The following is a 15,299-nucleotide window of genomic DNA, read 5'->3' on the forward strand; positions in this document are numbered from 1 at the left end:
TCTGATCATTTTTGTAGCCTCCTCCAGACCCCCTCTAACAGGTCCATGTCCTTCCTGTGCTGAGGACCCCAGAGCTGGGTGCAGCACTCCGGGGGGGGGTCTCACAAGAGCAGAGTAGAGGGGGAGAATCACCTCCCTCGACCTGCTGGTCACCCTGCTTTTGATGCAGCCCAGGATATAGATGGCTTTCTGGGCTGCGAGTGCACATTGCTGGGTGATGTCCAGTTTGTCATCCACCAGTACCCTTAAATCCCTCTCAGCCACGCTGCTCTCAATCCCTTAATTCCCCACCCTGTATTGATACTGGGGGGTTGCCCCAACCCAGGTGCAGGACCTTGCGCTTGGCCTTGCTGAACCCTCATGAGGTTCACATGGGCCCACCTCTTGAGCATGTCCAGGTCCCTCTGAATGGCATCGTGACCCTCAGGCATGTCAACTGCACCACTCAGCTTGGTGTCACCTGCAAACTTGTTGAGGGTGCACTTGATCCAACCGCCTACGTAAGTGATTGAGATATTAAGCAGGGCTGGTCCCAGCAGGGACCCCTGAGGGACACCACACATCACTGATCTCCATCTGGACATTGCGCCATTTACCACTGGAGAGCAATAATGTTGGTGATACAACACACATCATCTTTCAAGGTCCTTCAGCAGCCTCAACACTCCCAGTTTGTTCTTTAGAATATGCTGTGAAGTTCTTCCCTAGGCCACTCTGCATGAAAGGCTCACGCGGACAAAGGGGAGTTGTGTTTTACATCTGGCATACAACCTTCATTTCACTGTCTTAAGAGAAGCTTTGAAAGACATTTTAAACAGACAAAGATCTAGGCTTATACTATGTGAAAGTAATCTTAAATCTATTATGCATGAAGCAGGGTGTCAATATTTGTCTTTCAAGTTGGCAGGGATAGCCAAATTCTTATCTGGCATATCACAACCTAGTGCCACCTTTCCTACGAAATACACATGTAAAAATTCACATGCAGAGCTCCTATGTACACTATGTTAGTGTTGATCATTTGCAGGTGAAAAAAACAGAGCAATGAAGTCCAGTCAACAATGGGGATGTTTTTAATATACTCACCTTCCCCGATAGACAAACTTCATGGGCTCGACTGCCAGTGCGGTGGCTACCACATCATCCGCATTGTGCCTGCGGCCACTAACTGTCATTAGGCCATCCAATTTTCCAACCACAAACACCAAATAGTCCTGCAAAGAAGACAGGATTAGAAATAGAGCAGAAAAAACTCCAGACTCCCGGCAATACATGTCTGATTAAAGCCAACAATACTGAGGTCACTGCCCTGACACAGAATTCTGCTGAATTTGGGGGCATCACTTAGCGTTGGGAGTTAGAACAAAGCAGAGCCCAGATGGTTCATCCACACTTACGGGACCCACAAAGCCAAGCAATCCTGTTCTTGTAAAGGGTTGGTCTGAAACAGGCACGCCGGCTGCTGTCACTGGGATGGCCTGAAAGAACACACAAGTATTCAGTCACTCAGAGTACTGATAAGAAAAGTGAAGTTAAAATGCTTTCTGCCTCTGTTTCATTGCAGGTCTATGCTCAGTTGAAATACCCGATGACAACAGCTACTATCATGTCAAGTATGAATAATGGCTTTTTGAATAATGAAGAACATGCCAACTCTGTGGTAGCCTTCTTTCTTAATTTTTTCTCATCTACTTAGCCTTCATAAGGAGAGTTCACACTGCTTTTCAAATCAGGTCTCATAGTACACCCTCATAGAGCACTTAATCAGAAAGTCTTTCCGTTGCTACCATTAGCATGGAAAGCTGATAAAGCTTTTTTTGAATGAGAAGACTACGGTCAGGATTTCTTTCCTCTCTCTGGGAGAACTTCACACTTCAGCTGAGTCTTCAAACTGCTGCCCAGTGTAACGCTACTGTGTGCAATTCCCAAAGGACTTTCACTCCTTTCTTGCCAGAAAATGGAAAGCATTAAATCTATGTCCCAAGCTGTGCCCCAATAAACTCAAAATGTCTACAGGTAATTTTACATAAGACTACTATGTTAACAGAGAACGAAGATGAACCTAAATGCTAACACAGGCACAACACTGGATTGCAGAATCTAGAGGCAGCTGATTCTCTGGTGATGGTATTTTGTACTTTTAGTTATAAGAGACAAAATTTTGAGTTCTGACAGAGAACAAAACAAGGTTTATTTGGCCATGGCTTTTTCTAATAAAGTTAGAAAGGAAGTTTAAGGAACAAAGTTTCTTTGCAAGGATAATACTAGAAAGGTAACAATGAAACTTTACACTACAGAGAGAAATACAAACCTCAAATACATTCTTGGTGATTCCGAGGAGGCCAAAATACGCCATCCCAGTTGTACCTGAATTCACACATATTTCTCCAACCTCATCAGCTTTACACAGATAAGGGGTCCCATCCACCTTCACAACACAGACATTTGCTAAAGGGAGAGGCAGAACACAGAATCACAGCATTGGTATGCTTCAGCAGCTGACACAGAAGTTACTTTGCCACTGAGAGGCAGATAAAGATTTTCATAGGAATTATCTACCAGCTACGGCAAAAACACAGCAGGCAAGAGAGCTCTAGCTGTCTTTCTGACAGCCCGTGTAATGTATTCTCCAAGATTAAAGATACAAGTTCGCAAATGCAAATTTTTTTCTCTTACAGTGTTTCATAGCCTACACATCAGCTGCAACTGAACCCAAAACTGTAGCAATTGCTTTTCAACATGAAGGCAGATGGTTTTGACCAAGTACAAGTGTCTATCAGAATAAAGATGAAAAATAAGAAGATACCAATTACAGACATACCATTCCTTTTATTTATTGCGCACTTTGGTATTCATAGTACTGTCCCTTAACTCGTGTGAGAAGCACATTAGAAATGGAGAGAAAAATAGGCTATTTTATTCTATCCTTGTCAGGTCTGTGATTTTTCTGTTTTATGTCCCATCTTCTTTTAAAGCAGGTCAGTCTGCCAACTATTATTTGGAGAGCACAGAGCTGCTCCTTACTGAACTTACTCCTGTGACTACACATTATCTCTTCCCTATCTTCACTTTGATGCCCTTAAACTCATTAAAAGGATTGCATTTCAGAAAGGTCCTACTGTTATTACCCTTACCGATTTCATTCTGAAATCTCAGCATCTTCCTACACTGAAATTTTCTTATTTCTAATCAAGGATATACACACTTGTAAACCAAATATTACACTGAGCTTTGCTCTGGCCATATTTTACTTCTGAAACTACTGTTTTCTCAGAGGTTTCTCTGGCTAAGAACCCTTGCTTAAGCAGCCTGGATTTGACTTTTCCAAGTCCCAAAGGGAAAGTAAAAAGGATACGGAGGGAGAAGGCACAATGGAGCAAGGAAGTTTTTAGCTTAGCACGTAAGACTCAAGATTAACAAAGAAATCAAAATGGCTATCTGGGTCAAAAGAAAATAAACAGAGCCTTTGAAAAAATAACACAGACTATGCCATAAATTAATGTTCTGCCCCCTCCCATTGCATCTGCTTCCAACTCAGATTATCAGAGTACTTTGTGGTCATGCACACTATACTAAAGAAAAGAAAATGACCACGAGACCCCAGAGGTATCAGGAATTTATTTAACTGGTTAATTTCTATCAGGATGTTTTGAATGTTTTGGCCATGTCTGGATGGGAAGTCTAGGTAAGGCTTACAACAGCCATTACAAAGGACTCTGTAATTGTTTTCTAATTTAGCCAGTCTCAAGTGATAGACAGATGGCCCTTACTTTTACCAGTGTTCAACTAGCACAAAGAGAAATCATAAATGGAAAGTGGCATATTTTCTTTGCTACTACTACATGATAAAGCCAGTTCTGCAGCAGGCATGGACCAAGCACTCTGCTGGGAGAACAGGTTCATCGGTACATTCTCAAATCTCAGAGAAGTCTCCAGTTCTCAACAAGTTAGGCCTGAAGAGGGGTGATAATAATTCACCCTACCAATAGATCAACCTCTAAATTATCTTGGTTTCATAAAAATTAGCTATCAGAACAACCAGCATTTATTAATAAAACGTTTGGAACCATGCAATAATAACCTCTGGTGACCAAATAAGGAGATGCCACTCAAATTCTGGTACAGGTCCAAGTTCAAATTACAAAAACAGTTTCAGTTGCTGAAAATTATATGTATGAACTAGAAGGCTGGAATTAAATTATACAGTATGAACTATCAGTTAGTTGTGCAAAAAACCACACTTTGCAATTTACTTGCAATTTTGCAAAAACTGAAACAGAATAAATAGTTTATTACCACAGGAAATAATTGAAGTTAATCTCAGAACTCTGCATGCAACACTTAAGCAACGATGCAGAGAGAAGTATTAATAACTAGAGAAAGTGCAACAATTTGTAGGCATACACAAACGCTACAGTCCTCAACTCATTCAGGAACATGGAATAACCAACAGATTAGCCTACAGCCCCAAAAATGATGCTCCATCCCTGAAGCCCCAGGACAATCCTATCAACCTGATCAATAAAAAAAAAAACAAAAAACTTACCAGTAACCAATGTATGATACCGGTAGACTACATGTACATTCTAACAGCAGGCATAGTTCTGCCCTGCCATGTGATACTGCAAGGTTTTCCTTGTGCAGTATCTGTAGAGCCTGTACTCTTGCTTCTCCTTCTTTTCCTGCATTATGTGTGACATACAAGAGAGTGCATCTACCACCATTTCAGTCTCTCTCAACAGCATTGCATCTGAAAAAGAATTAGAGAGAAGGGAAAAGCAGATGGGACAGGAATGTACATGTGGACCACACATCACGAAGAATACCAATTACTGGTAAGAAAGCGTGCTTTCTTCAAACGAGTCCACATGTACCTTCTTACAGATGGTGACTCTCAGCAGGTAGCCCTGCCATGAGATCTCTGGCAGAGGATGAGAATCCTACTGTACAAACAAATGACTGCACTGATGCCCTACCAAAGACAGGATTCAGCTCTGGATCTTTCAAGACCAGCACAGCATGAATGCAAGAAGAACGTCAGAGGCCTGTATAGCAGAAGGCTCCTACCAAAGGTGCGTGATGAGCGTTAGAAAGTGCTCTTTTGTTCCACTTTCACCATTTCATAGTGGATCTGTATGCAACGGATATCCATTTGGATTGTTACTGTGTACCAACAGTGGAATTCCAGGATCTTCTTGTAGCAAGCAAGTCTTCCTAAAAGGCCCGAGTCCATGAGAATAAAAACAAGAGGGCCCTCCTTCAGTTATAACTTCTGTTCTAGAAGCATAAAGCATTAAAAAATACTAAAAGGCTAGGATAAAATGTCTCCACCGTCATTGTGGAAGGTATTTGCACAGTTTCCAGGGAAATTTTTGAAGAAAAGAACATATGGGAATGTCTAATGCAAGGACCTGAATCTTCCTCTGCTCTTCTGGGAAGGGCAACAGACATAAAGCAAGCCAACTTCCTAGATAAGGATGAACAAGAATCTAGACTCTAAAGGTGTCACACAAGCATCCAAAGCACAACATTTAAATTGGAAGAAAACATCTCATCACAAGCATACACATTGCCACAGATCTCCAAGAGAAGTACTTCTGCAGTGGCAGACTGTTGTGCCATCATGTGATAGACTGAAGCCAAGTGGAACACACAGAACTGATTAGTACGATAAATGCTAAGGACCAAGTGGGAATGAGGTATTGCTATCTCACATCCACAATCTAAGGAATAAGACAGAAAGCTTCACAAAGTTGTTCTGTAACAACTCCTTTCACAAATTAGGCACTTAAAAGAACCAGATTCCCCTGCAGCACAGATGCACCACGATAACTACCAGAACCTGGGAAAATGTTTGCCAAGACACAGACAGAGGAAACAATAACATCCACAACATCCCCAGACCGGAAACAAAGTAAGCAGCCTGCCATGTGAGAAATTTGAACCATTCCTGAACTTCGGGGAAGGGTACTGAATACAGTCACAATCCAGAATTTGAAACTGTATATGCGTGAGTTTATCTTGCAGAAGCCCAAGATCTGGCACCAATCCAAAGTTTTCTGCTTGAGTATAAGAAAGTAGCTGCTGCAGCACTCTTTCTATGAACCAGGCTTTGTATGATTAGGAACTATAGGGATGTAAATCTTCTGGATTAGAGAAAGTTACTCTTCTGTCAAAGAAAGAATGAGAGAAGGATCCCTGTAAAATAATAGAAATGTTCAGTTGGGAAGTAGCAGGGAGGCAAACTTAACTGAATACCCTGAGCATCCCTATCCAGGTCCAAGCCTAAGGTACAATAAGCCTCCAAGCTGACTGATGACACGGCAATTGCATCTCAGTTGATGGGAAAGCTGGAGGTACAAAAGAGGCAGAAGAAGAGAGGTTTGGTACTCTCCCTACTATCTTTACCAGTCCAATTTGAAAAAATGAACTAAAGATTGCTATGAGCCAAATATTGCTTCTTATTACGTTAGTTCCAGGCAGAAACCATGCAAAATAGCCCAAGGTGAGCAACAGGTGAGACAAATCATCATCCCTCCAGGTGCTGCAGAGAAGATTCCACAGGCATGCCCACTAGGTTCTCTTCTAAGAATTCCCATGCTATCTTTGATGGTAAGATTTCTTTGTGGATGCTTGCACTTCCCTGGTGGCTCTTGTGATTGGCATTCACAAAGTGAACAGCCAGGGCAACTGAAGAGACTGGGGCACCAAGAGTGGCCTATGGGTGGAACAGCAGTGACATAAGACATGTTCTTTGAGCTGAGGGGTCTGTTGAAGAAGATCCCCTAAGCAGCTGGGCTCAGTGTCTCAGAACAAATAACAAGATCTGAAGACAAGGAGGATGAAAGTGTATACTTTATTGGTGACTGTTTAACCAGATGGTTCCTGAATAAAGTCTGTCACGGATCTTCAAGGGGAATGAGATCAAAACCATTTGGCTTGACTGACTAAGCCTCAGCACGACTACTAGTTCTTGGCTAGGAGACTACTTTCACAGCACATTTGACCAAATGAAATTCAGGAATGTGACATCTTATGTTGTAAGATGTTTGAAAGACTAGGGCATGAAGTCACTTCCCAGACCTTGTATGTATTCAGTGGGGATCAGAAGATGGAACAAAGCCTTCAGGGATGGCATGTGACTCAATTTAGGCCTTCGGTGAAAGCACAGCAATCTAAGGAAAGGAAAAAAAAAACCAAAACCAGAACCAGACAAAGAACAAGACTCACCAGTCACCAGAGTAATTAAAGAGGGCAACTAGCAGGAAAGGAAATGGTGGTATGTTCTCTCCTGTATGCCAAACACCAACTGAGAATGGACAAAGCACATCCTCCACGAATACTACATAGGAAAAAGTATAAATCTTAAAAGGTAAAGCACAGGTATTTCCACTGTTATGAACGTTATCCAATGTACACGCAGACTCATTTCTCATTTCAAATTAAGTCACTGATTTCATTTGGTGCATATCTATAAATAACTGATCCTGTTTTTACTTTCTTCCTACTCTGTAAGGTTTTAATTTTTTTTTTTTTTTAAAGAGGCAGTCACAGGGAATAAAGTCATTGGATTATCCTCTAGAAAGAACTCTATCATCTATGTTCTGACTTAAGGAGTGTACAGAAAAATTTCTGCTAAAATATACCTTCAGACCTGGAATTTTTACCACTTGGTCAAATTGAAGCTAATTTGCCCCAGACACTGGTAGCCCAATGCTGATCAGAGTTTTAAGAGTTAATTAAGTTTCCTAACTTCTGCTTTACCTACAAGTAGTTTTGCCGTTTGCTACTATATTTGAAAATAACAATAGCTATCAATACAAGCCACATCACTTAGAGGCACTGAAGGGATACACACTTAACTGTTCTCCCCTCACACTATCGGACAAGTCACTCCACATTTCTTACTAATGTAAGAAAGTCATGGCAGTGTTGTCAACTCTCTGTCAATGGCATCCTAAACCAGAAGGGTCCATTAGATTTGCCAGGCAACGCTCCAAGGCATTTGACAAAGGAGAAGGAGCTTTGTTAAAGATCCCTCTCACTACCCAATTAAGCATTTCACAAGGACAGGGGCACGTTTTTCATTAACAACTTACACAGAAGAGGAAGGTGAAATTACTTACCCACAACCATGCACATAATTCTTCCAACATCACAAGGCAGACCTGAACCTTCCACTGAGCAAATGCACTACAGAAGATTAACCAAGTGGGCTTACAGCTGTATTGGCTGAATATGAAGAGCAGCTTAAGGTGCAACACAGCTGTATGCTGCCATGTGCCCTACTGTAGTCAAGCACACTCTGCCCAGTGAGCAAGCCCACAGCAAAGCCACGAGGATCTCCATGTGATAAATTGATTCAAAGAAAGATTTTAATCAATCCTGCATCAAATACCACTTTTTTGAACTCTCAAAAACTGGACCAACATCATGTTCAACCTCAGTCGGTTCACCAAAAGATCCACGACTATCCGAAGGGCATGCAAACTTGTCCCCTCCATGTTCCTGTGACTAACTCATAATCTAAGTAGATGATTGGGAGCACAGTCAAATTTCAGTGGGGTTTCAAGTAGACATCAGTAGTCTGAACACTCAAACCAGACAGCAGTAGTAGTCCATGTCATCTGCATTCTAGTTGAAGTGGAAAAATAACCATTCTCTTGAGACACAGAAGCCAGTTGCAGCTGACCATCTTCTGGGTCTTTGCAGACAAGGTTAACAACCTGAATTTGAGCATTCAGATGAAGCAATTCAGAAGCCATGAAGTCAGATTAGGTCATCATACTCTTTTTTCCTTGACACAACCCTTGAGCATGCTTTCACATGGAGGTCATACAACAATGCGCAGCCTTTATCCTTGATGGCTGTATCCACATTGCCCTGCCTTTACAACCTTACTTCCTAGAGTGTTAAGTTTAAGCAGAAGTTATTTCCTTGTAAATTACCTGGCCCACCTATCTTGACTGAAACCCATGACACTATAGTATGCTCATGGATCACAAGCCGAAAAGAGAGATGGTGATACAACGGTAACTGCCAGAGCAAAGAGGATGCAAGGATTTTTCAGACCCTCCCAGGTATCACCTCCTTCAGGGTGCCTGGCACTGAACTCTAACAGGATATGCAGAATTCACCCAGTTCTGTGAACATATCTAGGAATGTATCAAAACCCTCCTGCTGGCCAGGATCAAGAATAGCACAGCCACAGGTGCCAAGAGCATGACCAGGACAAATCAGGTTCTTTGGTCACTACATAGTAAACCCGAAGGGGTAAGGAGAATTCAAAAAAATGTGTATCTCATCCTCTCCAAGCACATCCAGACCAGGTCAGGACAGCGCCTGAAGCTAGTGGTACCCTCAGAGGGACAGTGCCAAAGAACGTTACACTACCAACTTAAATATTGCAGTCTTCACTTCTGGAGTAGAGGGCACTAAGTGGTCTTTCAGGACAGACTCCAGCCATTGTCCAGAGTCTTAGGTCTGGTTTGGCATGCTAACTTCACTAATCTTCTTCAGAGTGCTCTCCTCTCCAAATAATGCATGACTCAGCAGCCTAGCCTCAAAAGAGAGCAACAGGGAAGATAAAGTCTCTTCGCCTCAATCCACTTAATGGGTTGGGGAACAATACCATATCTACCCACTTTAGGAAGCACAGTGTTGCAAACTGATGTAATTAAGAAACTAGAGGTTAACCCAGGACTGAGCAGTGTGCTGGGATATCCAGAGTCTGGGACTCTCAGAATGGCTGAGGCTGGAAGAGACCTCTGGAGGCCATCTGGACCAACCCCTCAGTTCAAGCAGGGCCACCTAGAGCCAGTTGCCCAGGACCATGTCCAGACAGCTTTTCAATATCTCCAAAGATGGAGACTCCACAACCTCTCTGGACAACCCATTCCAGTGCTCAGTCACCCTCATAGTGGAAAAAGGTCTTCCTTCTGTTCAGAGGGAAGCTCACGTGTTTCAGTTTGTGTCCATTTGCTCTTGTTCTGTCACGGGACACAACTGAAAAGAGCCTGACACAGTCTTCTCTATAACCTCTCTTCTGATATTTGTAAACACTGGTGAGATCCCCCACGCCAAGCCTTCTCTTTTCCACACTCTCTCAGCTTCTTCTCTTATGCTGAGATGCTCCAGTCCCACAGTGATCTTAGTGACTCTTTGCTGGACTCATTTCAGTAGCTCCACCTCTCTCTTGTACTGTGGAGCCCAGAAATGGGCACAGTACTGCAGCTGTGGCCTAACCAGTGCAGAGCAGAGAAGAACCACCTCCACTGACCTCCAGATAACACTCCTGCTAATGCAGCCCAGTAACACCATCAGCTTTCTTTGCTGCAAGGGCACACTGCTGGCTGATGTTGGCTCCCAGCATGTCCTGGTGCATGGGGTTACTCCTCCCCAGGGGCCAGGACTTTGCATTTCTCCTTGTTGAACTTCCTGAGGTTCCTGTCAGACCATTCCCTCAGCCTGTTAAGGTCACTCTGGACGGCAACACAACCCACTGGTCATTCTTCCAGCTTTCTATCATCAGCAAACTTGCTGAAGATACACTCTGGCCCATCATACAGGTCATTAATGAAGATGCTGAACTGGAGCCAGTACTGAGCCCTGGGCTACATAGCCAGTTACTGGCATCCAACTAGACTTCGTGCCACCAATCGCCATCCTCTGGGCCTGGCTGCCCAGTTAGTTTTCAGTCTGTCTCCTTATCTGCTCATCCAGCTTCACCAGCTTCTCTGTGAGGATCTAACAGCAGTAAGTTTCCAAAACCTGACCAAAGTCAAGTAGACAATATCCACTGCACTCCCCTCGCCTACCAAGCCAGTCACTTCATCGTAGAAGGCAATCAGTTTGGGAAAGCACGACTTCTCCTTGGTTAATCCACACTGACTGTTCCCGATAACTTTCCTGTCCCTCAGGTGCCCGAGAAACATGTTCCCAGAATTAGTTGTTCTACCACCTTCCCAGGATTTGAGGTGATGCTGACTAGCCTGTAGTCCCCTGGATTCTCTTTCTTGCCCTTCCTGAAGACCGGAGTGACATTTGCTTTCCTTGAGTCCTCAGGCACTTCTCCCAATCCCCTTGGTCATTGGAAGATTGTTAAGGGTGGCTTCACAATGACATCAAATAGCTCCTTCAGCACTCATGGGTGAATCCGTGAATCCCATCAGGGCCAATGGACTTGTGCATATGCACTTTGCTGAAGTATTCCTTAACTTCATCTCTTCTACCAAGGGTACGTCTTCCTTGCTCCAGACTTTCCCCTAGGTCTCCAGGGCCTGGGATTTCTGAAAGCCAGTCCGAATGGTAAAGACTGAGGTGGAGGTGGCATTCAGTATCTCAGCCTTTTCCATGTCCTGTGTCACTGGGTGCTCTGCCTCATTCAGCAGCAGGCCCTCATGTTCCCTGGTCTTCCTTTTGTTACCTATGTATTTATAGAAGCCCTCCTTGTTGCCTTTACCATCCCTCCCCTGATTCAGGTTCCAGTTGGGTTTTGGCTTTCCTTAACCCATCTCTGCATGCTAGGACGGTGTCTCTGTATTCCTTCCATGTTACTTGCCCCTGCTTCCACCTTCTGTACATGTCCTTATGACGTATGATTTCTGACAGCAGCTCCTAGTTGATCCATGCAGGGCTCCTGGCATTGTTGCCCGACTTCCAGCTCTTGGGGATGGACTGCTCTTGATCTTGAGAAGGTGATCTTTGAATATCAACCAGCTTTCTTGGGCCTCTCTCCCCTCCACGGTCTTATCTCACAGGACTCTACCAAGCAGATCTCCAAAGAGGCCGAAGTCGGCCCTCTTGAAGTGCTGTGTTGTGATCTTGCTTTTGCCTTGCTCTGTCCTCTCAGGATCCTGAACTCTACTGTCTCATGGTCCCTGTAGCCTTTGACCTTCACATCCTCAGTGAGTGCCTCCTCATTTGTGAGTACAATGTCCAAAGACCTTCTCCGCACTGGCTCTTCTGTCACTTAGGTCAGGAATTTGTCACTGGTGCTCTCCAGGAACCTCCTGGACTGTTTATGCCCTGTCATGCTGTCCCCTCCAGCACACATCAAGGTGGCTGAAGTCCCCCACAAATGTGAGGCTGCTTCTAGCTGTCTGCAGAAAGCCGAAAGCCTCACGCTCTTGTTCCTCCTAGTCAGGCAGTCTATAGCAGACACCCACTACAATGTCACCCATACTGCTCTGCTCCTTAATTCTTACCTACAAGCTCTCAGTTGGCTCATCATCCTCAGGTGAGCTCCATGCACTCCAACTGTTCCCTCGCACACAGGACAGCTCCCCCTCCTGTCCTTCCCCAAGAAATTGTATCCCACCATGTCTCTGTGATCCCAGATACATGAATTCGTCCAGAGGAGGGCAACAAAGCTAGTGATGAGGAGGGAAGGCATGTCCTATGAGGAGCAGCTGAGGACTCCGGGTTTGTTGGGTTTGGAGAAAAGGAGGCTGAGGGGCGACCTCACTGCTCTCTGCAGCTTCCTGAGGAAGGGATGTGGAGAGAGAAGTGCTGAGTTCTTCTGCCTGGGATCCAGGGACAGGACGCATGGGAATGGTTCAGAGCTGCACCAGGGGAGGTTCAGACTTGACATTAGGGAGCATTTCTTTACAGAGGGGGTGTCCAAACCCTGAAACAGCTTCCTGGAGAGGTGGTCGATGGCCCAAGCCTGTCAGGGTTTAAGAAGCATTTGCACAATGCCCTTAACAACACGCTTTAACGTGGTCAGTGCTGGTCAGGCAGTTGGACTACATGATCATTGCAGGTCCCTTCCAACTGAAATATTCTATTCTATTTTATTCTAGCACGTGGACTATTACTCCTGGATGAAAGGCAGTATTTCTCACCACGCTTTACGCTTTGTTTTGTTCTGCCATACTTCTCAGCTGTACATCAGTCAGCACCAACGCTAACAAGTGAACACTAAAACAACTCTGCAGACCAGACAACAGCAAGCATCTGCGTGCACCAAAACCAATGGTCATTCAAATTATTGTCGATTAATCTCTACTGAAAACACTGAATAATCTACTGAGACAGTAACTAATCGTCATGTGTTTAGATAATGCATCAAAATGTAAGTCATACTGCCTTGAAGCTATTTACCATTTGGCATTTTTATTTATTTTATCAGCACAAGTGTAATAGTAAAGATAACTTTTGTGGAGTATGCTTAAACCTACATGAAATGCTTTCCTACCTCCAGGCATAATCTGACCAACATCCTGTACAGTTAACACCGACAACTTCTCTTCTGTATCCACTCTTATCACGCCAAAACTCAGACAATTCATAGATAACACTGCTTTTCCTGGAGGAGGCCCACCCAGTTCTGGAGGTCTGAAAAACAGAAAGTCAAATTGAATATGGATTAACAAATGAACGGCAATATGGTCATCCAAACCATTGTGCAAGTCTCTCAGGCTTGTTAAGGTAAAGAGAAACAATGGTTTCTCATTTTAAACAAAAAAGAGTTTAAGACTGGTAATATACTTTGACTAGATGAAAAAGGAGCTAGAACAAAACATCACATAGCTTCCACCCCGCTCTAAAATGTTACAGAGAGGATTTAGTTCTATTAGAGGCAAAGAAGTGTCAAGAATAAACATTCAAAGACTAAATTTTCTAAACATCAGGAAAAATTAGTGAGTGTCTGGAGGGCTTGACACTTCTTACTCTGAGCAGAATTGACTGAGGACCAACAATTCCATTTTGTGTAACTGTTCAAATCTCAGGATGGAACAGAGCAAAATATTCCTGGTGCTTTGTAAAAAAGTTAAGTGCAATTTTTTTGAATTGGGAAATAAATGTCAGTTCTCTCACCAGAGAAAGCACTCTGCAAAATCTCAGACTTTTTTGTTTCAAGTTTTCTTGAAACTGGTTTTCCAAAAAAGCACATTTTGATCAAAACCACTGTCAAAAATGCCAGCATATTCCATCCATATGTCTATTAATATAATCAAAGTATTTCCTTTTTTCAGAGCATCCTTTGCTGTCTCCGGAAATCCAATGGTATTTATCAGACCAGTTAAAAATATTTTTTCTTTCTTTAGTCCCCTGTTTGCAAGACTTTGCATATAAGCAATTACTTGAAGATGCAGCATCTTTTTCCTCCCAAATAAGTAACAGTCTTGATTCTCAGGGCATTTTATAAAGGTCCTCTAGCAACATCAGTTGGCACTTTCCCAAGCAGTAAAAAAAACCCCACCTTATGGCTGACTACTTTAGAAAATATTAAACTTTTCAAAGAAAACAAACAAAAATCACCCATCCATCACCCTGCGAGCCTCAGACTTCCTCTGTCTAGGTCTACGGGCATCTTTTTGTGGGTAATGGTCTCTTCTGACTACCATTTTAACACCAGATACATTTCAGTAGTCAAGAAATGCTTCAGTTCACTTCTCAGAAAAGAGAATTACCTGCGAATAGCAACTGTTAGTGCCTCTGAAGAACTAGCACAGGGACAGATTACTTCTGGTCTCAAACCTCTGGACTGAAATACATTCAGGAATGCATCACACGAAGATATGGACCCTAAAAGGAACAATCATACAATTGGAAACTTTTTGCCAAGGGCAGGAAACCTTAAGCTGCACGAGTTCAAAGTCTATGCTTACTGTCAGCTCAGCTATATAAACAAGGTTGCATCCATGCACAAAACCAATATACTTTCAAACTGCCTAGAAGACATTCCAGCCTATTATTAAATGCTAGATTTGGAGAAAAAACTCCCAATGGTTAACAACCAACCCACTGAATGAAATTTACAACTGCTTACTCTCTTTCTCTGGCAGCACTCTGTAACACTTAACATCATGGAAAGTCCTTCAGTGATCAGAATATTTTGTCACTAAGGGTAATTGTATCTGTCAGCTTCCTATATAGCTCCTACATAAGTGTTTCTTGTAGAGGTCATAGAACCAAAGCATTTAGAAATTAACACAAAACGCTTCTGACATTATCTTCACTTTAGTTCAGAACTCTACCTGGCCTTTGTCACTTAGCCCAAAATGCACGAGGATACCTCATCACCGACAGCTTTGTATTTTACAGTTGTGGAATTGCAGGACAAAACAAACCAGCAAGCTTCACTGTTTATACTACCTCCTAGATATAATTTCATGTCAATTCACGTAAGAGTACAACACTGATGAAAAGATGAAGTTAAAAAATGAATTTACACAGCTAAATATAGCCAAGAAGCGCAAAAAGCAATGGAAAGCAGTGGCATCACTAGCATACAAGTAGTATTTGACTATGGAACTAACTACTTAACTTTCTAAGCATCAGCTCTGAAAGAG

General features: G+C 43.1%; 1 protein-coding gene across 1 annotated transcript in view; it reads right to left on the reverse strand.

Moving 5' to 3' along the window:
* Positions 1–1,082: 1,082 nt before the first annotated feature.
* LOC104465043 (disco-interacting protein 2 homolog A-like) overlaps positions 1,083–15,299 on the reverse strand; it is a gene marked incomplete at its 5' end in the record, with an annotated part of 27,149 nt that continues 12,932 nt past the window's right edge. The window contains 5 exons of the mRNA XM_010077935.1: positions 1,083–1,214; positions 1,398–1,478; positions 2,312–2,448; positions 13,199–13,338; positions 14,418–14,532. Of these exons, the coding sequence (XP_010076237.1) occupies positions 1,083–1,214; positions 1,398–1,478; positions 2,312–2,448; positions 13,199–13,338; positions 14,418–14,532 (605 nt within the window). The remainder of the gene's footprint in view (positions 1,215–1,397; positions 1,479–2,311; positions 2,449–13,198; positions 13,339–14,417; positions 14,533–15,299) is intronic.

This window comes from Pterocles gutturalis, unplaced genomic scaffold (genome assembly GCF_000699245.1).
Source record: "Pterocles gutturalis isolate BGI_N339 unplaced genomic scaffold, ASM69924v1 scaffold19783, whole genome shotgun sequence".
In the NCBI taxonomy this organism is placed as follows: domain Eukaryota; kingdom Metazoa; phylum Chordata; class Aves; order Pterocliformes; family Pteroclidae; genus Pterocles; species Pterocles gutturalis.